Source organism: Schistocerca gregaria, chromosome 11 (assembly GCF_023897955.1).
Source record: "Schistocerca gregaria isolate iqSchGreg1 chromosome 11, iqSchGreg1.2, whole genome shotgun sequence".
Classification (NCBI taxonomy): Eukaryota; Metazoa; Arthropoda; class Insecta; order Orthoptera; family Acrididae; genus Schistocerca; species Schistocerca gregaria.
The window spans coordinates 50,986,792-51,008,143 of NC_064930.1; the positions used below are offsets into that span (position 1 = coordinate 50,986,792).

The 21,352-nt window shown below is 40.2% G+C and overlaps 1 protein-coding gene across 3 annotated transcripts in view; it reads left to right on the forward strand.

The window, feature by feature from the left end:
• The window catches only part of LOC126295119 (probable citrate synthase 2, mitochondrial), a 212,035-nt gene that overhangs the window by 6,649 nt on the left and 184,034 nt on the right, over positions 1–21,352 (forward strand). The window contains exon 1 of one of the 3 annotated variants that reach the window (XM_049987388.1): positions 14,874–15,226. The exons of the other annotated variants lie outside the window; for them this stretch is intronic. Within the exon in view, the coding sequence (XP_049843345.1) occupies positions 15,068–15,226 (159 nt within the window). The 5' untranslated portion in view covers positions 14,874–15,067. Of the gene's footprint in view, positions 1–14,873; positions 15,227–21,352 lie in introns of those variants that run through there. 3 annotated transcript variants of the gene reach the window in all.

Sequence of the window (21,352 nt, forward strand, 5' to 3'; positions counted from 1 at the left end):
GCTAACAAAGCTATGTAAGTATCGTCGTTTGATAAGGTAGAAATGCTAGAGAATGCCTACCCTTATAGCATCCGATGTCAAGACTGTTGACAACGTTGAGAACGGCAAGTCTTTAAATTTTGAGGCGGTACGAAACGAGACTGCCACGTGATATTAGGCAAGGCGGCATGGCTGCGGCAGCAACAACTGGGCGGTGTTCTGTATACTTTCTTGCTCCGTCCGTGCAAGTTCAGGAGCAGATGGCTTAGCGGGATGGCAATAGTCTTATCACTTGCTGCTGTTCGCAACTAGTTTAAGACATTTTGTTGCACAACATTAACACGAAAACTATGCAACAAATGAAAACGAACGTCACCAGCCTCAAGCGTCTTCTGTAGCTTCTACCTCCACATAAACTCTGAAGCTTCCGTATTGTGTGCGTGGCGTCAGGTACCTCGTACCACTGTCATTTCTTTCCCCGTTCCAGTTGAAAATAGAAGGGAAAAACATTGTCGGTCGTGTCCTTCGAAAAGAACGTAGTCTTCCCTCCCAGTGATTCCCATTTTTCACGAGTTACCCCGAATCAATCGGTAACAAATGAAGCAGCTCGCCTCTAAATTGCTTCAGTGTTCCCTTAATCCTACTTGATGGGGATCCTAAACACAAACAGTATTCAAGAATGGATCGCTCTAGCATTGTGCATGTGGTCCCCTTTACAGATGAACTATACTTTTGCTAGAATTTTACCAGTAAACCGACGTCAGCCATTCACCTTCCCACTACAATTCTTAAATGCTCACTTCATTTCACTTTGCATCGTTAGGCCTAGATATTTAATCGATGTTACTGTCCATCGTCAAGCTACTAACTCCGTAGTGGGATACTTTTTCATACTCGTCTCCATTAACTTAAATTCTTCTATATTCAGAGCATGCTACCATTTATCATACCTATAAATTGTCATACTGAATCATTCTATAGTCACTCGACGAAGACACCTTCCCGTCAGTAAACAGCCGAAGATTGCTGATCACCGTCATAACATTTATGTACACGGTGGTCATAGCCCGTCGATCCATAACGGTGATCCATTTCTGCGGTAACGAGTTAGATGTGACACAAAGAACTGCAGACTTGCACATACCGCTCAAGGTTAAAAAGTATAGCACATTCAGGTGCTTCACAGACCACAAAAATTACGCACATCGCCAAGTTACATGTTTGGATTTTATAGCTGCACACTACAAACACGCCAAGCTTTATATTTCGTTTACTGTTGTCACATCTGTGGAAAGTTAACGAACATAACTGCTGCATACGTAGTAACAAACCACCTCATGGTAACACCGAATGACACCTCACACCATCACTGAACGGTAAACATACACACCAAAATGAGTTTTTGGCTTGGATTCACTAAAACTATGTTTTAAGCCTCCTCCACATTTATGCAAAAAAGATAATTGAAGGAAACATTTGCCAATCACATCTTCTACAAGAAGGCAATGCTGACACTTACTAAAACAGGATGGGACACCCTGTCAGTGTGCTTCCATAGGAAAGGAACCTAAATCGAAAATACGCCAAGCTGTGGATAGGCAGGTTCAGTGGACAAAGAACTTGATGCAAAGTAAAATAAGAAATTTCATAGAACGAAAGTATTTTCCGCTGTGTGCCACTTGCCGTCTGATTTACACCTAAGAACTCACCGTATGCGAGAATACAGCGTATGACTGTTCGTTCAAGCATTCAGAGAATGCCCAACACGATAACACCGACAAGTCTTACACACTGAGAGGAACTTTATCCAGACAAGAAAAAAATGCCAGCTGGTTACACATTAGTTCTTACAAATTCCCAAAGGGACAGGAGTGAAGCTTTCTGGTTGTTCATGACTACGCAACTCAATAACTTCCTACAGATTACCCATTATAGTGAGAAATATGTATTCTCCCCCAAAAGAATTGTGAGTTCTACAAATGTCAAACAAGAAATTACGCAGTTGAAATTCCTTAGATTTTCCGTATTGGAGACTGAAATGTAAATGTGTTGTACATTACTATTTGGATAACAGGTTTGTTATGTGATAATGTAAAAGTGTTAAAAGTTAAATCAAATTTGGAAAGTTAGGCCCAGGGTTCGATTCAGGGCAGGGTTGATTTCTTATGCTCTGGGACATGCTATTGGTGTTGCCCTATCAATTCCTCTCATCTTTGTTCAGACCAGAATCCAACATTTTGCTCGGTAGGGGGGAAAAGTGCGGCAGGCACGCAATGGCTGAATTCAGAAATTTTGTCAGTGTACAGTCTCCAAAGTGAGACATTAGACTTTATGTGAAAACTCTTACCGCATTTTAAAAAGGCAAAATTAACATGCTACATCTTTATTCTTCATGTGTACAATTGTTTCCTCAGGTCACCTTGGCGACTAATACACTTCGATACCATTACTGTGGAATGTATGACATTGTTGACCAAGCCAGAATTTCACCTTTCTCTATTGACGCGAAGTTCTCGGAAGTGTTCTTTCAGTGTTGGAGACTGATGAGATTCGGATGGCGCCAAGTCGGGACTGTAGATGATCGATGGTGGTGAACCCAAGGCGTTGAATTGACGCAGCGCTCATTTGTGGTCTGGCACTGTCATTCTGAAGGTGCTCTATCAGTGGATGAACTCAGCTATAAATACTATTACAGGACGCCGTTTGACTCATCGATGTAAATGACACACTACCATGTTACTCTATAATTCAGAGTCCTATAGCGCCAGAGGGTTGCAACTTCAATTAGCATCAGCGAAGTGGGAAAGCCGACCGAGTAATATGCATGGCATGTAACACCCCAGCCGATATTCAGACTACAATGACTTCAGAGGCATTATTCCCCGAGACGCTACCTTAAAATAGTGATAAAATTTTCGAGGCTGTTAAGTGCAAATATACAGGGTGTTAAATTCATCTGAAGGCTGCGTATGAAGCCCAGCAGATGCCAGGCAGCGAGGGCCCCGTTGCCCTGCCATCAGATGCCGTGTCGCCCGACTACTGCTGCGGTGCGACGTGACTACATTCAAATATAAGCAAATTTTGTACTCACCCATGTCACGCAAGGTGATGCTGGAACAGCCTGCCATTACTTTCCACACATTTGACATCACAGATTAATCACACGTTGTAATTCTGAGACACTGAATTAACTGACTGACGAATATTATCCTCGAGTTCCTATATCGTGTGAATATTTGTTGGGAACACTTCGTTCGTAAATGCACCCCACAAATAAAAATAGCACGGAGTTAAATCAGGGACTCCTTTGCGGGCCAGATACTGTTACTAATCACTCTCTCATCGAACACACAGTGAATGGAGTGCAAAGAAATATCGGCCGGCGGATCCTGTTGAAAAAATGCGGAGCTTCGTTCTTTCACTCAGTTCATTAAAAAATGGGCACAAGACGTTTTACACATCTTCCCCTTGTAACTCTGTCATTAAAAAAAAATTGGGTCTATTGTCACCACTAACTGCGCACCACACCCCTATTGTCTGATCATGAAGGGGCTCATTATGAAGCACAACAGGTCTATCTCCACTCCAGTGTCGACACTTTCGGGAATTAACATACCCGTGTAAATGGAAACAAGCCTCGTCTGAAGACAGATTGGGGTAAGGATCCATTTCACCGTTATGCACGTGTTTTAAAACCCATTCGCATAACTTAACCCTGAGTGCATTTCTTCGTACAGAGGTGCACGATATGTTTGCTGCAAAAGACGTCTAGAGAGACTCTTCAGGGGAATTTCCCAGGGGGTATGCAGTGTCGAGACGTGCTTTTGTGAGAACTTTACGTCGTTTACGCTTTACGACTCTTGTCTTGAACATTTCCCGTTTCACGAACTTTATTCACTAATTTGCTTGAACTGCACCACGACTCTGAACTCGAACACCTGGGAACTTCTGTTCAATCTCCCAGCAACCGAGCGTAAATAAACATTCGTTGTGGAATTGAATAATTCGCTCTTGCCATTGTTGCGTTCGCAAACTTAAGTTACTCTCGTGATGCCTGTTTCACTGCTCGAATGACACTGGCCGACAAGTCGCATATGTCTGTACTGCCATCGGGATGGAGGGGCGGGGGGGCATGGAGACCCATTCGATCGGCAGGGGCGGCTTCCTTGGGCGGCCTGCAATACCCAGGGCAGGCGGTCATCAGATAAATGGAACACAATGTATCTCGGGTGAAGTTCTGGGAAGGGGGTATAGCCCCTCCCCGTATCCGCCTGCCATCACAAAGACGCCAAATAGGCACAAATAATTTACCCCAGTAGGACGAACAAACACACAGGGGTGTCTCACGGTCAGTAATGTCGTACGATCATTTCATCACAACACAACGGAAGGGGGTGACAAATCTCATTCCTACTTATTGTTGGCATGGTAGCTGGCCTGTAAACAAATAGCTGTCACCTCGTTCTTATTCACGCATGGCATTCAGGACGACTAATAATTTCTCTTGCCATCTTTTCTCACTGGCGATGTGTGTTAACCTGAAGGTTAATAAGAGTATACCGGCCTCGATAACTACATAATGCCCAAGTCTACGTGCTGATTAAAACTGCCATAATTACATAATTATATGGACGTTATCGGAAAGCTTCTTCGGAAAGTGATAAGAAACCAGTGTATGAGGCTATTGATACGAAAAAGTGCGCCCGATACTAGCTCGCCAGTGAATACATCGCAGGGCAGCTTGCGTCCCATTAGTTGCTAATTTTGGTAAAAATGAATTTACGGCCCCTACGGCTTTTGCCTTGAGTGCCGCTGTTTGTAACGGTTGGCATGATGAATGATGGGTAAGTGAACAGAACGAGTCATTAATCGGATGTGGGTGACAAGTCACATTGCTCGTTGGTAATTTCCTATGCTTCGTAAATGTACATGCTAAAAGAAACTAGACCGCTGGCACCTTAGTGCACTTCGACACGTAGGGTAGCGTTCCCATATTAAAGCAGTTATTTGCTGGGCAATGCGGTGTTCTTGCACACATCAAATTGTCAAATACCTGATAAAACGTTATATACGCATAGACTAGCTAGATGCAAATAACGTTCATGAGTACTCTATCTTTTTGGAAAAAGTGTGAATATGAAATGGCTATAAAACTGAAGAAACTGCAAAAAGGTGGGAATTTAAGGAGATGGGACCTGGATAAACTGAAAGAACAAGAGGTTGTACTGAGTTTCAGGGAGAGCATAAGGGAACAATTGACAATAATGGCGGAAAGAAATACAGTAGAAGAATGGGTAGCTTTGAGGGATGAAGTAGTGAAGGCAGCAGAGGATCAAGTGGTAAAAAGACGAGGGCTGCTAGAAATCCTTGGGTAACAGAAGAAATATTTAACTTATTTGATGAAAGGAGAAAATATAAAAATGCAGTAAATGAAGCAGGCAAAAACGAATACAAACGTCTCAAATGAGATCGACAGGAAGTGCACAATGGCTAAGCAGGGATGGCTAGAGGACAAATGTAAGGATGTAGAGACTAGTGGTAAGATAGATACTGCCTACAGGAAAATTAGAGACCTTAGGAGACAAGAGAACCACTTGCATGAATATCAAGAGCTCAGATGGACACGCAGTTCTAAGCAAAGAAGGGAAAGCTGAAAGGTGGAAGAAGTATATAGAGCGTCTATACAAGGGCGATGTACTTGAGCACAATATTATGGAAATGGAGGACGTGGGTGAGGATGAGTTGGGAGATGCGATACTGCGTGAAGGTTTTGGCAGAGCATGGAAAGACCTGAGTCGAAACAAGGCCCCCGCAGTAGACAACATTCCATTAGAACTACTGACGGCCTTGGGAGAGCCAGTCTTGACAAAAATCTACCATCTGGTGAGCAAGATGTATGAAACAGGCGAAATATCCTCAGACTTCAAGAAGAATATCATAATTCCAATCCCAAAGAAAGCAGGTGTTGACAGATGAGAAAATTACCGAACAATCAGTCTAATAAGCCACAGCTGCAAAATACTAACACGAGTTCTTCACAGATGAATGGAAAAACTAGTAGAAGCCGACCTCGGGGAAGATCAGTTTGGATTCCGTAGAAATACTGTAACACGTGAGGCAATACTGACCTTACGACTTATCTTAGAAGAAAGATTAAGGAAAGGCAAACTTACGTTTCTAGCATCTGTAGACTTAGAGAAAGCTGTTGACAATGTTGATTGGAATACCCTCGTTCAAATTCTGAAGGTGGCAGGGGTAAAATACAGGGAGCGAAAGGCTATTTACAATTTGTACAGAAAGCAGATGGCAGTTATGAGTCGAGGGGCATGAAAGGGAAGGGAGTAAGACAGGGTTGTAGCCTCTCCCCGATGTTATTCAATCTGTATATTGAGCAAGCAGTGACGGAAACAAAAGAAAAATTCAGAGTAAGTATTAAAATCCATGGAGAAGAAATAAAAACTTGGAGGTTCGCCGATGACATTGTAATTCTGTCAGACAGCAAAGGACTTGGAAGAGCAGTTGAACGGAATGGACAGTGTCTTGAAAGGAGTATATAAGATGAACATCAACAAAAGCAAAACGAGGATAATGAAATGTAGTCGAATTAAGTTGGGTGATGCTGAGGGCATTAGATTAGGAAATGAGGCACTTAAAGTAGTAAAGGAGTTTTGCTATTTGGGGAGCAAAATAACTGATGATGGTCGAAGTAGAGAGGATATAAAATGCAGACTGGCAATGGCAAGGACAGCGTTTCGGAAGAAGAGAAATTTAACATCGAGTATAGACTGAGGTCTCAGGAGCTCGTTTATGAAAGCATTTGTATGGAGTGTAGCCATGTATGGAAGTGAAACATGGACAATAAATAGTTTGGACAAGAGTATAGAAGCTTTCGAAATGTGGTGCTACAGAAGAATGCTGAAGATTAGATGGGTAGATCACATAACTAACGAGGAGGTATTGAATAGGATTGGGGAGAAGAGGAGTTTGTGGGACAACTTGACGGATCGGTTGGTAGGACATGTGTTGAGGCATCAGGGTATCACCAATTTAGTATTGGAGGGCAGCATGGAGGGTAAAAATCGTAGAGGGAGACCAAGAGATGAATACACTAAGCAGATTCAGAAGGATGTAGGTTGCAGTAGGTACTGGGAGATGAAGAAGCTTGCACAGGATAGTGGCATGGAGAGCAGCATCAAACCAGTCTCAGGACTGAAGACCACAACAACAACAACAATGGCTAATTAGTTACGTTGGAGATTACAGTTAATGAAGTCGGTGTTAGTTGATGGAAAAAGATAAATTTGTGGAAATGCAGGCATATAAAACTGTCCCACACAAAACACTGAAAAATAAGCGCGAAAGATTGACGCAGAGGATGTTAGGTAATAAACAAGACTCGGTGAAAACCTTTGTGAATGATAAATTAATCCCTATCTGCTACTTCATAACCTTCCCGCAACTGCCTTGAACCGACAACTTGAAGCAGTTTCACTCCTACGTTTCAGAAATGAGCTCTACATTTTGAGTACATATCTGCAACTACCGACTACTCAGCGTAGGCTTGGTTGGGGGTTTGACTAATTTCAGACGCCGCAATTTAAGCTGTGCTAGTAGATCCCACCCTAATTACTACCTCGGAAATCATAGACCATAGATAACATAGACTGCACATGACGTCATTTTACTGAAACCAACATCTGTCACATGAGATGGGGCGTGAAGCCGAGCACGTCATTACGCATTTGTAGTGTATGTATTATTTGACATTTTTGTCACAGATCAGATGTGCTTTTTACCAGATGCGGAAGTAAAGACTTTCACATACGCTCAGATTACTCTTGTTTTGTATCCTACAGATTAGGTAAAGTGACGAAAACCTAAGTTCTGTAAGCGAATTACTTTAAAATAGTAGTAGAGGTATCCATAAGTTGAAAGTTACGATGTGGTCCTTGGATTTAAAACTTGAATGACTAAGATTTTAAGACAAGCCCACTACACCAGTATAATAAGTTAATGCTGCGTTAGAAATTATTGTTTCTTCCACTGCTGTGGAAGCGGCGTACTAAAAGAATTCAGTGCACAAAAAGTATCCACTGAAGTCATTCGGTCGCTTATTAAAAGAACTGTCACCACGGTTAACTTCCCCACATGTAAAAACGATAACCCCTGCCTATCAGGAATTTCGGAGAAACTAGTTAACTGCACTACTACATGTGTAATAGTACCACGACAGTTAGTTAAACTGTTAAAATCAGTGCTTGATTAAGCTATAAATGACAAGCTGCAACTGTCAGCTCCATTTCACACAGCGCGTAATGACAGGAAATTGGCTTTCTGCCCCAAGTCACGTTACTTTTAGATGTCTGTTTCAAATGTATTGCAGAGATAGGGTCTGTCAGAAATAGTGGCATATTACGGAAAAACAGATGAATACTCATGAAAACTAAGATTATAAATTTCATTGCCGGTAGCTTCATTTGCAGCAATTTAAGCTGTGCTATTATGTTCCAGCTTAACTACAACCTGCTAAATAGTGACAATGGAAAAAATCATGGTTATATTAAATGTAAGGGTAGAGGGCATTCACCTGTTGGCTTTTCAGTGTGCAGAGAAGTTCCCGTGTAGTTCACGAAGAACAGTAAGCGCATCTCATCTGATACAGGACCCTGGCTCATCTGTTAGATTGTAGTTGAGTTTGTTTGCTCCACAATCACCTCAGTGTCTAATATTCCGGTGTTCGTGTGGGGACTGATATGAACGGTCGTATTAGGATCTTCTACGTGAAACAGTTGATAGGTGAAGAAAGCGATTTCTACCACGTAAGTTGTCTTACTGTATTTATGCACTTTCTTTGAATTTGACCTAATGTATAACATTAAATACCTTAAAATACTCCTCCTTCCCACAATAACTTCAAATTGTGGAGGACCGAGTTCGGTTTTGCTGCCGTTTGATAACTGATGGACCGCACGGATGGATTCACTGAAGGCGCCTATGAGCTCAGTAATTCGACGGCTGCACTAGAAGTGGTGCTGTGGACGTTCCTTGCCTTGATTTCAACCAGTGTGGTATTGTATGCGCCGAAGGCTGCATAAATAGCTCCATTTCCTCCACCTTTGTTCCCCGGTACGTTGTTTCATTGTCAGGACCTGCGACCGCTGCGACTCCGTTCGTGGTAAGCAGAAAGAAGCCGCGGAGTTAGGAAAGAATAATGATCAATACTGTGGCGAAAAGCTCGATGACAGAAGTAAAGATCTGAAATGCAGACAGGCAATAGCAAAGGAAAGCTCGGCTACAAAATCGAAATATGAACAACGAATACAAATTCGTTTATTTGGAAGATCTGTAATACAAGAAACTGAATAATTAAGATGATGTGAAAAGAAAAGAATGTTGACTTAGAAGTCGGTTAATGCTGCAGCCTTTAGCCTCTGCTCTTTGTTTATATACGATAACGAAATTGTTCGGCGACGGAAAATGAAACTAAAATATTACAAATGGCTTTAACCCGCAAGACTGTATAATGAAAAGTTATTTGCAGCTGACAGCTTTAATTTCGAAAAGTGAATATGAACTACATAAATCTGCTTGTGAAGTACACAAAACCGCATTTATAAGATATCAATACAAAAAACGTCACAGCTTCCTGTGGGGAAAGACATTAAGAACAACAGTAATAGAAAAATTCGTAGTTCAAATAGATTTAAAGTCTTAAGGCTCATGCTGACTTGGAGGAGACTTAGAGCAAAAAGAGAAAATTGGCAAGATCAATTACGTAATCAGATGTTCTCTCCAAAATAAAATATGTACAGAAACGTATCTTAAAACATATGTTGGTAACAAGTGTCGTTTGAAAGTGAATCTTGAGTAACGAAGAAAAGGATAAGACTTAAGGCCAAGCAAAAGAAATTCCTCAAGAACGTAGCAGGATAGGCAATTGATTTATGAAATAACAGTAGATAGTAGGAAGGAATTAAAAATATTTCAACAAAATTTGAGAAAACTGGGTATCCCATTTGGTGTGAATGAGTCGGCATTCTGTACCACAGTCAAAAAGATGGAAGGACCCAATGTGGCTGGAACAGGCCGGACAAGGCGTAACGCATCATTATTTGGAAAAATTTTCTGACTAATTTGATTTTTCAGTTTCTCTCGGCGTATTTGTTCATTGAACAGCCCACATACGTACTGCCGGTTCGTAGTGCCCGTTCGGCACAATGAACTGGAAGTACACCTGTGAATTGTTCGAACCAATACAGTAATTGGTATAGTAACGTTACATGCACCTATAAGCAGTACGTGAAGTGTGGAGTTTGAAATTTATTACAGAAGGCTGGCGATTAGATACTTGTAAAAGAGGTGCTGAATCGAACTGGCAGAAGTTGACACAGGCTAAAAAAAGAAAGGGTTCGGGTGATTGGAAGTGAAGCTTCAATGTTGGAGGAAGGCTGTGCATGTCATACAAAACTCAGGTTTAACCAATTCTTGAACACATCAGTGTTCATTATCAGTCGATGCAAGTGCTTTGCTCCTAGATTGGTATCATTAGAAATTATCCACTTGAAAATAAACGAATCATTGGGATATTTCATTGTGATATTTCAAACGGCAGGATTACACTTATAAATTTATTCCGGAATCAGCATTGTTACTGTAAACATTTGACGACTCGGCTAAAGAGGCGATTGCTTTTTATCGAAGGTTTCGTAATTTGCCACACACGTTTATCCTCGTAGCGTCACAAATATGAAGGCAATAACATTTTGTTGTACTACCATCCTTTAAAGGGCGAACTGGTATCATCTGCAGAATCGAAGTGCAAAGATGAATGCCTTCATCAGGCAACATACTACACACACCGTTGTGGGCCAGGCAAGTGCCCAGTTTAAAGTTTACCGGTAGAATGTATAATTTACCAATGAAAATAAGGGATGGGGCAATACTAAAGATATTAAGTTTGTAAATATTTACATTTCGACATACGTATTTCATTCATTGCTTTTTACTAAGAACGACAGGAAATAAGAGAAAGAAGCACGTATTATATTTTGTACTAGCATTTGAACTTGCTGAACAGTTACTAACAGCTGCTTATCATTTACACTGCCCTATTTGTTTTTAGCAGTGCCAGTGTTAAACCGATCCCCCCTTCCCCCTGGCCACACGCGGACACACCACGATGAACAGCTATTTAATGATAATCCGGTATAAAAAATTGCCCTTATGTCAGTGTTTTCTAATCTAACACTGTTAATCCGTGTCCAATCTGTGAATATACTGAAGAGTATTGATATCAAAATTACTGAAGGTATTAAACAGCTGCGATGTACTTCTGGATAATACTAACATTTTTAAATGTTAGTTTCCAGTGAAAACCTAAAGCAGAAATTTTTTGTCACATGTAGGGGCATTTAAGACTAGTTTCCTATTTTGCTCCTTTCTGTGCCTATTTTCATATGACTGCAATGATGTAAAGATAAAATGAGAACTTTTCAAAAAGATTTTGTAACAAAGGATCGATGCACAAGATGCTGGAATCTTTACATTCCGTTACTAGTAGAGTACTAAAAAGAATCGGCGATTGTTGGACTCGTGGAATCTGAATACACACACTATCATCCAAATTAAAATCATTATGGATAAACATTTTACTCAATTTTTAAGTAATACAGTATATGTAAAAATGCTACCTACTATGTATAAATTATATTTTATTTCAAAGATTACTTTTAAACTTTAGTTTTTTCTTTTATGTACTACCCCACGAACTAATTGGTGCAGAGATTGGCAACTTGCTCTAAAAGATCAGAAATTTAAATTTTTTTACTTCATAAAACGAAAAAATATACTTTAACCATAATATCGACGAGTCACTGTTGGGACCAACCAACTCATACAAATACTTGGGCGGAACACTTAGTAGAGATATGAAGTGGAATGATCATAGGTTCAGTAGTAGGTTTATTGGTAGAATACTGGGAAGTGCAATTACTCAAAAAAGGAGATTGCTTACAATTAACTCACATGACCGATTCTATAATAGTGCTAGAGTGTGGTACTCCACGAAAAATAGGGATAACAGGAGATACTGCAGAGAAGGGCAACACGAATGGTTGCAGGTTTAATCCGTGGGAGAGTGAGATATTGGAGTAGCACTGCAGGACTCCTGATGTGAATATACACCATCCCGAGGAAGTATATGAACGAAGTCTAAAAAATTAGCTGTAAATGGATACTCTAGGACTACACTGCAACCCGTACGTATCGCTCACGTGGGGATCGTGAGGATAATATTAAATTACTGCACACGCGCGCGCACATTCGGTCATTCTTCCAACGCTCAATACTAGAATGGAACAGGAAGAAACGCTAATACGTCAATACCCTCTGCCATGCACCTCACGGTGGCTTGCAGATACAGACGTACATGTAAAAAATGTGTTGGAACTTTTTTTCCCAAACTGGTCTCCTGTAATATACGGACTTGCGTGCAAAACAATCAAATAATATAGTTTTAAATTGATTCCTCCATTCAGTTCAGAATAGATAACCTTTAAAAGGTGTCGCTTTAAGTCGGTCATGTTTAAATGTGTGGTGTGCAAAGGATTATTTAGTAAGTCTATGATTTAGACCATCGAGTAAATATCTCTGCAGTGAGCATTGCGTTCTGCGCATGTTGTCAACATTAAACCAGGATTAAGTGTTTTCGGGACTTCGCTGTGCGTGTGCGCTTTCCTCAGAGTTTGAATTTTGTAATATCAAGAGTTTTTGTCGTGTTTTCACCGTTTGTTGATACTGAACAGCGATGTTGAATTACTGTTGTTGCTACGGATGCAAAGAAAAATATCCGAAAGGAGGGATAGTAGCTTTTCATGGGTACTATGTTTAAAAATTTCGAGGCTTGATTCTGTAGGCCTATTCTTATACGATTTTATGACTGAGATACTACGGCTCGTACAAAAGCATTCAAACAATCGCTTCCTCTCGTAAATTTGTCTGTGGAACAGGAAAGGGAATGGTTAATTGTTTCAGCAAATACTATCCTCCATGCATTTATCAGTGACTTGTCGATTCTGTATATAGATATGAAAGACGGGAGACAGATAAATTCAATAGAGTGGGAGTGTGTAATTGTCTTTGTATAATGTGTGTGTACAAACCTTTGTTTACTATAAAGTTACAGTAGGAGACCATGTTAAGTGTGTCTAGGAGATGAATGATTGTGTGATTTATATTTTAGTTTCTCGAAGGATGAACTACGAATAAAGATGACGCTCCAGAAAATGAGTAATTTTGTCCCTACAAAATATTCCAAAGTATGTTCAAAACACTTTGAAGAGGAATGTTGAGAAATGGAAAAATTTGGACGTGTGTGGCTGAAGGGAGATGCTATACCATTTTCCACAGCACCTACTACCATTTTCTGCACATAAAAAAAGACTACAATAGTGTAGCTAACCAAAGTACACATTCATCTTCTTTGGTGTATTTTGCCTTCAATTTATTTTCTTCGCCATTTGATTAAGAAGCGTAAAATATTAGTAAACACGTCCCCAAACTCTTTCATTTGTATTTGCTTTACAGTGCATTTATTTTCCGATCGCCTCCCCCCCCCCCCCTTCTAAGTCTACGATTTGTTTAATAAACTGGGAGCAAGTACGTAAAATGAGTTAAACGCTTCAAAGTGTCTCCAGTAAGAAAGATTGTGCTTTAGGTCGCAAAAGCTAGAAAAAAATGCAGAAATAGCAGAAAAAGGACGAATTAGCAGGGATATAATCGCTAATGTGAGGCAAATTCGGTGTTTTTCGGGAACTTGAAAAAGTACTAGCGTACTGTCAAGTCGTTTTGCAAGACTATCACTGCAAAAATGTACGTCAGGCTCTGTAATACTATAAAGTGCCGTATCATGCCGAAAGCCGCCAAAAATAGTGCATCTGAACTGTGACACCTACATAAAAGAAGCGGAATGCAATATCACTTGCCCTTAAAATTTACGTAGCTGGTTTATTCCCGGTATCAAATGGATACTGTCAAAATGTCTGCGCAACATATATAAATAATCCACGACACTTACGAAAAGAATCCGTCTGTACTAGGGATGTAGTGACATTCGAAATATACAGGGCGCTATACGGACACACACGTCCCGAGAACACGTGACCAGGCCGGTAATGTACGTTGACAACACACAATCTGTTCTGCGCATGTGAATGCTCGCTCCAGAGATATTTACTCTATGATCAGACCAGAGTTCGGAAAGATGTCTCACTTCGTATGACACGAAAGGATCAAGCAGTGGGAATTACGGAGGTAATTTGCTTCCAATCATGTGGAAGATGAACCTATAACAACGAAAGATAGCTTTTATTTAACATGAAGCTAAAGTTAATTTTTAATTTAGCTGGAGCTAAAGTCAATTTTCTCGATAATGGATCCCTTTTTTATTAGGTGCGATGAAATGTTTTATTCAACCAAGAGTAGTACGTGCATAAATTGTTAGATATTTCTTCATCGAAGGGAACGAAATCTTATTTATATCTTCATTGCCTTATTTCATTGTTAGGATATACACGTGTGTGTGTGTGCACAATAAAGGCATTGAAGGCTGGCGGATGAAGGCACTTTCGGTGAGAGAAAGGACGGGCTATGAGGTGTCAGGCGGGCCAGAGAGAGAGAGAGAGAGAGAGAGAGAGAGAGAGAGAGAGACCTCTCTCTCCCCTCACCTGATAGACCTATCGGTCGCAGCGTAGTGGTGTTATCGGGACGGAGTTGAGACGAACTGCACACAGGTCAGGACTGAGTTCAAGGTCACTCGGATGGGAGGCTAGGGGCAAAAAAAAAAGTTTGCGCGAATTCCCCTCGTGGTACGCGTGTGCTGAACACGCGCCCAACACCTTATCTCCGTTAACTCTGCATGAGCATTCTGCCAACTCCAACAAACTGTTGCCAGCTGGTCAGTTAATCGCCTTATTCCGATCGTTGCGTTTGTGGCCGCGTTGAAGCGCGATAGTACGGAATTTCATTTGTTTCAGTGGTAATTGAGAAGTTCTTTCCTGTAACTGCCGTTAGGCAGCGTAGTGTCCGCAATATGGCGATGAGGAGGGTGCTTGTAGCGTTCGAAAACTATGCTTACCGTGATTATTTAGCAGGCAGTTTAACACCTAAGTTTTGCAGAAGCATCTCAACTTCAAGAGCAAACCATCCGAATATAAAAGAAAGGGAGGTTGTAGAAGAAACGACAGATGCGGTAAGCAGTTGCGCTTAAGGTTGGCTTTCTCTCTTTGGCTTGGTGGAGACTGTTAAATCATAAGTGGACGGGGATTTGCATGTCTCAGTAAATAGTTTCTTCGAAATCTGTCTTGCTAAACTTTAGTACTGTACGCTGTGTTTCGGTCTGATAACCGTTTTTGTATGTTCCAACAAGAGAACCAGAAATTCCTTGTAGTTTCATTGTTGGAATGAGGTGCTAATTATGTTGTTCACTTTGTCATGAGTACAGCACCACACAGAATAAGCGAGTAGAATTTGTATACTTGATCCTTTTCCATTTTTCGTGGATTATGTGCAATGTATATACGTAATATGTATAAAAACACTCGGAGACAATTATCTGTGTTTTGAATTTACGTTGCAGTTTGTTTTTAATGGTAAAAGTGCGTTAAATATAGCAGGAACGTTACTACCTGGCTACAATACGGCTCATTATTACAACTTTTACTTCGTATTCACGTCCAGCTAATCACCTAACCTAGACCTATGCCTACACTACAAATTAGTCTGTCACCACAACCAAGGTTTGAGTAGTCCAGTATGACCCTCCAGTCGAATGTGTTACCAAAGCTATCCTGTTGACCCGGTTTTCTGTTATCATAATGCACTAAAGTAACACTCCAAAATTAGAGCAACATACTGATTTTCTTAATTCAAGCATCATTACCACCTGTCGTATGCGCAATTTGATAAACTTAACTGCTTATGGACGGTGTTGGAATTAGTCAGAAAAGAGGAAAGTACCAACAGGGTTACTGAAAAATCGAAAATGTGCATGGTCTGTAGAAAATAAAAACCTGATTAAAATAATGGAAAAATTCTCAACATAAGTTGTGGGCTTGTGGTAGGTACTGAGAAGTGCTGCAGGGTTTTTTAACTGCAGAAATAAATTGTGCGTTACTAGCGACAAGAATATTGTGTAAAAGTAATAACGCGATATGGAAGAGGTAAGTATTCTCATTAGTTTCATTATTTAATTGGAAGATGGTTTCCTTCTACTTGTCTGGCGTTCCGTGTGTACAATTGTATACTGAAATTATCATTAAGTTGCGACTAAAAACTGTCTAAAATTTAGAGAAGGATCTGAAAGGTCATTGAACAGCCAGTATTACAAATTAAATGTATGATATGATATGTGGGTTCCAAATTAGTAGTACTATAAGAATTCTCACAGTAAGATAAAAGTACATTTTTATCGGTGGAACGTACTGGTACTTAAAGTACAGGTATAAAGTCGTACGTAACACTTAATATAAGCTTTTCTGTAAGCATGGAAATGTTTGTAGTCCCAGCCTGTCGTATGTTCCATTTCACATGCATTTTGATGGCGAAACAATGTTCAGGTTCTTTGCGTATTTTCTTTCGGTAGCTTTTTCATGTTGCCTTTCTAATGTAAAGGGCGTCTCACAAACGACACTTCAGAATGCAAAAATACGAATTTATTGATAAAAACTAGTAATTTTCATATTTCAGTGTGTGGTGCTTGTGATATATGAAATATATTAAGCAGATGCTCGCAGCCCCTCGTTCTTTCGATGAAATAGCCCATACCTTCCCGGCATACTTCCACCTCAGTCTCTAAAATTACAGGCCGATATTCGGCCTTGAACTCTGGAATAGGGATCATTGCGTAACAGGATTCCAAATATCGCTAAGAAATGACATTGTGTCAAATCTAAAAATTTAGTTGGCAGATACCACGTTACCGTTGTTAGGAATTGTCCGCTCGTAATTTCACAAACAAGTAATAGAATATATAGTTAATACGTGAAAAAAGTAAATTTAATATAGGCCTAATACTGTTTCTGAAAGTTACTTTGGAAGGTGATATCACGTTTTCGTATTAACTTCCGTATGTAATTCGTCAATGTATTCTGAAGAGCTCTTGTCGTGCATTAATTTTACCATTAATTCAAGTTGCTATATAGGCATATTTTTCGCAGTTTGGTGTTAATGTTTCTCTGGTATCCTTTATGTTTTACTAAAAAGGTATTCACTATTTTTAACACGTTAATTACATTGCTGGTGCCGCGTTAAACATATTTACTGTGTCTTCGGACACCGTTCTTAATGTGTGCCACATTTTACACAGTTGGCGAATATCGTGTGATAGTCTTGTAAGCCGAGAATCGGTTAACATAACGTGAATGTGAAGGTTGTAAATTTTCTGACATTGCAGACATACATTAATCTCAAACATTTTGCGGCAAAATGAGTTGTGTAACGAACTACGGACTGAAGAAATTATGATGCTCCGTCAGATTGATAGTTTGAAAACGGTGCAAAGATAGGCAACTTCCTTTGAATGATAGAATGTAAGATTGTGCACTTCACAAAACGAAAACCTATGTCAGTGAGTCACGGATTGAATCTCTGAATTCTATGTGAATAGATGATTTACAAAAATCTCGTGCTACTTATGCAAGGAAATTGTTTACGTGTTTAGGACTCGAATCGAACAGAACGGGTGACCTTGAACGTAAAGGAAAAAAAGGTAGGCACGGTGGTCTCAGGATTGTTTTACCCAGGACAGTGTCACTCAGGTGCTGACATATTTGAATTGGGAAAACACTTGGTGATACCAAACTGCCCCCCCCCCCCCGAACCAACTTTTTAACTTCAAAGAACAAACATACCGCGATCAATCTAGGACCACACCAAGTCGTCCTTACGTATCGTTCCCGTATCGATTTGACAAGTCTCTGCAGCACGCACACAGGTTTTGAAGCAATCCTCCGTGTGGCGCTCCAGTCATGTGGGAAGTAGCCTTCATGGCTGCGAAAATCGAAAGTGCCCTCTGCCATGCACATCTGCGGTTTGCAGACTGCGGATCGAGATGCAAGATACCGTACACTTGACGTACGTCATCTTTAGAAATATTCATCTTGTGGTGTTGCAGTTCATCCTATTTTAGAAATATTAGTGAAAAATGTAGTCGATTTCGACGTCGGACATTCCATACCAGGCACTGAGGTTACTTCACCCTTGTAGTTGAGGGTACACAGTTGAGAAAGGTGGAGGGGGGCAGACGTAATAATTATCGACAGCTGTTTGTGTGGAGAAAGAATGGAACGCATTATCTCATTGTGAATGACTAATCAAGCCTCAGCGCTCCCGGCTATCTGCATATGCACCATATGGCTGCTGGAATCGGCGTAATATTGCTTCCGGGAGCCTTTCGTGCAAGGTATCTACATTTAAAAAGATGTTCAGAGTTAGGAAGTGAGGTGACAACTAGATAAGTTATGAAAACTGAAAGGGAAAAATTTTCTTGATTCGTGTAGGCCAAATAGTGTAACATAATCGCTGCGCTCCCAGTCAAATCAGACTGGAACGTAGTAAACCTGTATGGAATGAGATACCTATATTATTTAATGCATCAAACAGCCACCACACGTGTAGCTGAAGGGAAAACCGCACAGACGTCATAACACAAGAAACAAATTCAATTGTTGCTACATCTGAGCAACAAACGTTAGAGTTCTAAACGTATTCGCTTTTGACGCAAAAGTAATTATAGTTGCAAAGATATTCTTCTATCAAAGTCGAGTGATTCGTAAGAATGGGCAAATTATTAGGCTCCATAAAAACTTCGTGTGTCACGGAAAGTGTCTGTCATAATAAGACAACGGAGTTTCTGATGCTTGAAATAAGTAGGCACATTCTATTGCTGTCAGCAGAGTAAGCTGCAATGCACCGGTTCTTCTTCAAGAATGAGTTGTAGCTAGTGTCATTGAATCAGTGACAGTTTTTTACCCGGTTATTCATGTCCCTTTGCAATTTATTAATGCATGGAACGTAAAACATTTCCTTCAGGTGAAAAATAAATAAAACGTGTCATATCCTTGCGTCGTATGTCCATGTATTTCTCCCTGCTTGGAGCGCCTCACCAGCTACCAAACGGTAACACTTCCACACTTGTCGCGACTCTTAGATTATGTGGAATAATTTATATTGATAGTCACTTTTTACTGATGGTGCATTATACAGTTACTTATACAGCAGCTGTGTGTGCCAGAGGGGTTAAGAATCGAAAAAAATCAGTTACTGTATGTACATTATGTGAAATGCATGATTATGTAATATATTAATGCGTTTACTTGCATTTCTGTTGGCGATTTAATTTTCTGGCGCACAGAGCACGGTAACAGGTAAATCACAACATATATATTACATACAAAGAATAAAGGACACCAAATGGACTTCTATGAAGAACTGGAAATCTTTATTCATGACACAGCACATGGAGATGTATTATTAAATAATAAGCTTGAAATGAATGTTAACTTGTTAAACTTCTCCAACATTAAATGTTTTTTTCATTGACACAGTAGTTTCCATTAAGTATCTATCTAACAGTCTCCAAATTGCAAATACATACAGATAAAAAGTCCTTATCTTCAATACAGGTAGATATTACTGTTTGAATTGTAAGTAGTTCATCTTAGATTTTAAAACTTTTGAAAAGATGTAAACATATGTTTGTGAAAATGCTAAGTTGTGATTTACCTGTTACAGTGCTCTGTGTGCCATAAATTGAAATCGCCAGCAGAAATGTAATTTAATGTATTACCTAATCATGCTATTCACATAAAGTACAAACTAACATGTTTATCCTTCCGTACAGGTTTATTTTTAGATTCTTAACCCCCATTGGCACACACAGCTAATGTACATAACCTGTCAGCTGATGTATAAGTAACAGTGTAATGCACCTGATGGCAGCATGCTGCTGAAATGCATTATGCTAATAAAATATTAGTAAAAAGTTACTGCAGCAGAATAACTTATTCCACATCAACTCAAAATACAGTTGTAGACCTCATATAACAGGGATAAATTTAAATTTATGTCTATGTATTAGACTAGGGCAACTAAGTATTGCGGCATTAAGCTTTTGTTTGTAGGTGACAGATAAACGCCCAGTAGTTGCGCGTTTCTGTTCCCTCTTGTTTGCTCAGTGTTTTCTTCTTCTTCCTCCTTGGTTTCTCGTGGAACCTCGCTTGCTTAAGCATTCTGTTGAGAGATTAGTCGTTGAAGCCGGTTCCTGTTGCCCCTAATTGAACGAGGGCTGTCGAAAAAGTAAGGCGAGTTTTAAAATTGCGCAGGAAACGTATATTCTTCTATCGATCTTCATGTTAGTACATATGTTCACAGTTTAAAGTGTACAGCATATTTGAGTTTGTTTTTGACAGCTAGCTTAGACGTGTTTTAGTGTGCTCGGCAATTTTCGATTATTATAAAAATAGAACAAAGAATTTGCGTCAAATTTTGTGTGAAAAATGGAATTAAGTGCTCTAAACACCTTGAAATGTTGACGGTGGCATACTGTGAATCTGCCCTAAGTAAAAAGTGTACAAATGGTAAAAGCTCTTCTAAGGTGGCCGAGAATATTGCAATTACTAACGTCGCTAAGGACGCCCCAGCACGACAACAGATGATGTCGAAGCTGTGAAGAAAATTGTTTTGGAAAATTGAAGTTGGTGAGGATGTTGACATACCGGTCGGCTCCTGTCACGCAATTTTTTCGGATGTTTTGGGCATGAGACGAGTCGGTGAAGTTTGTCGCATGACCATCGCTCAGGAGCGCTTGAATGACGTCAATGGTTGTCCTGATTTGCTAAAAAGGGTCATAACTGGTGACGAAACATAGGTTTACGCTAATGACATCGAAACTAAGGCCCAATCATTCCAGTGGAAGTATCCCGGAGAGCCAAGACCGAAAAAAAACATGTCAAGGTCCATCAAATGTCGAAGTTTTGTTCACTGTCAGAGTATTACCTTGACGTTATGCGCCGTTTGCGAGAAGCAAAGAAGAAATACGAAAAAAACGTTCGGAATTGTGGAAAATCAATTCGTCGGTTTCGCACCACAATGCACCTGTGCTCATTCACCGTTGCTTGTGGGGTATTTTTTGGCCAAAAACACAATCATGCCTCAGCCACAATAGCCACCGGATTTGGCCCACAGCAACTTTTCCTGTTTCCAAAACTGAAGAGGCCAATGAAAGGACGAAGACTATATAAGATTGTGGAAATAAAAACTGAAAAGCCGGAAGTACTCAAGGCTGTACCAATAAGTGCTTATGAGGAGTGCTTAGAGG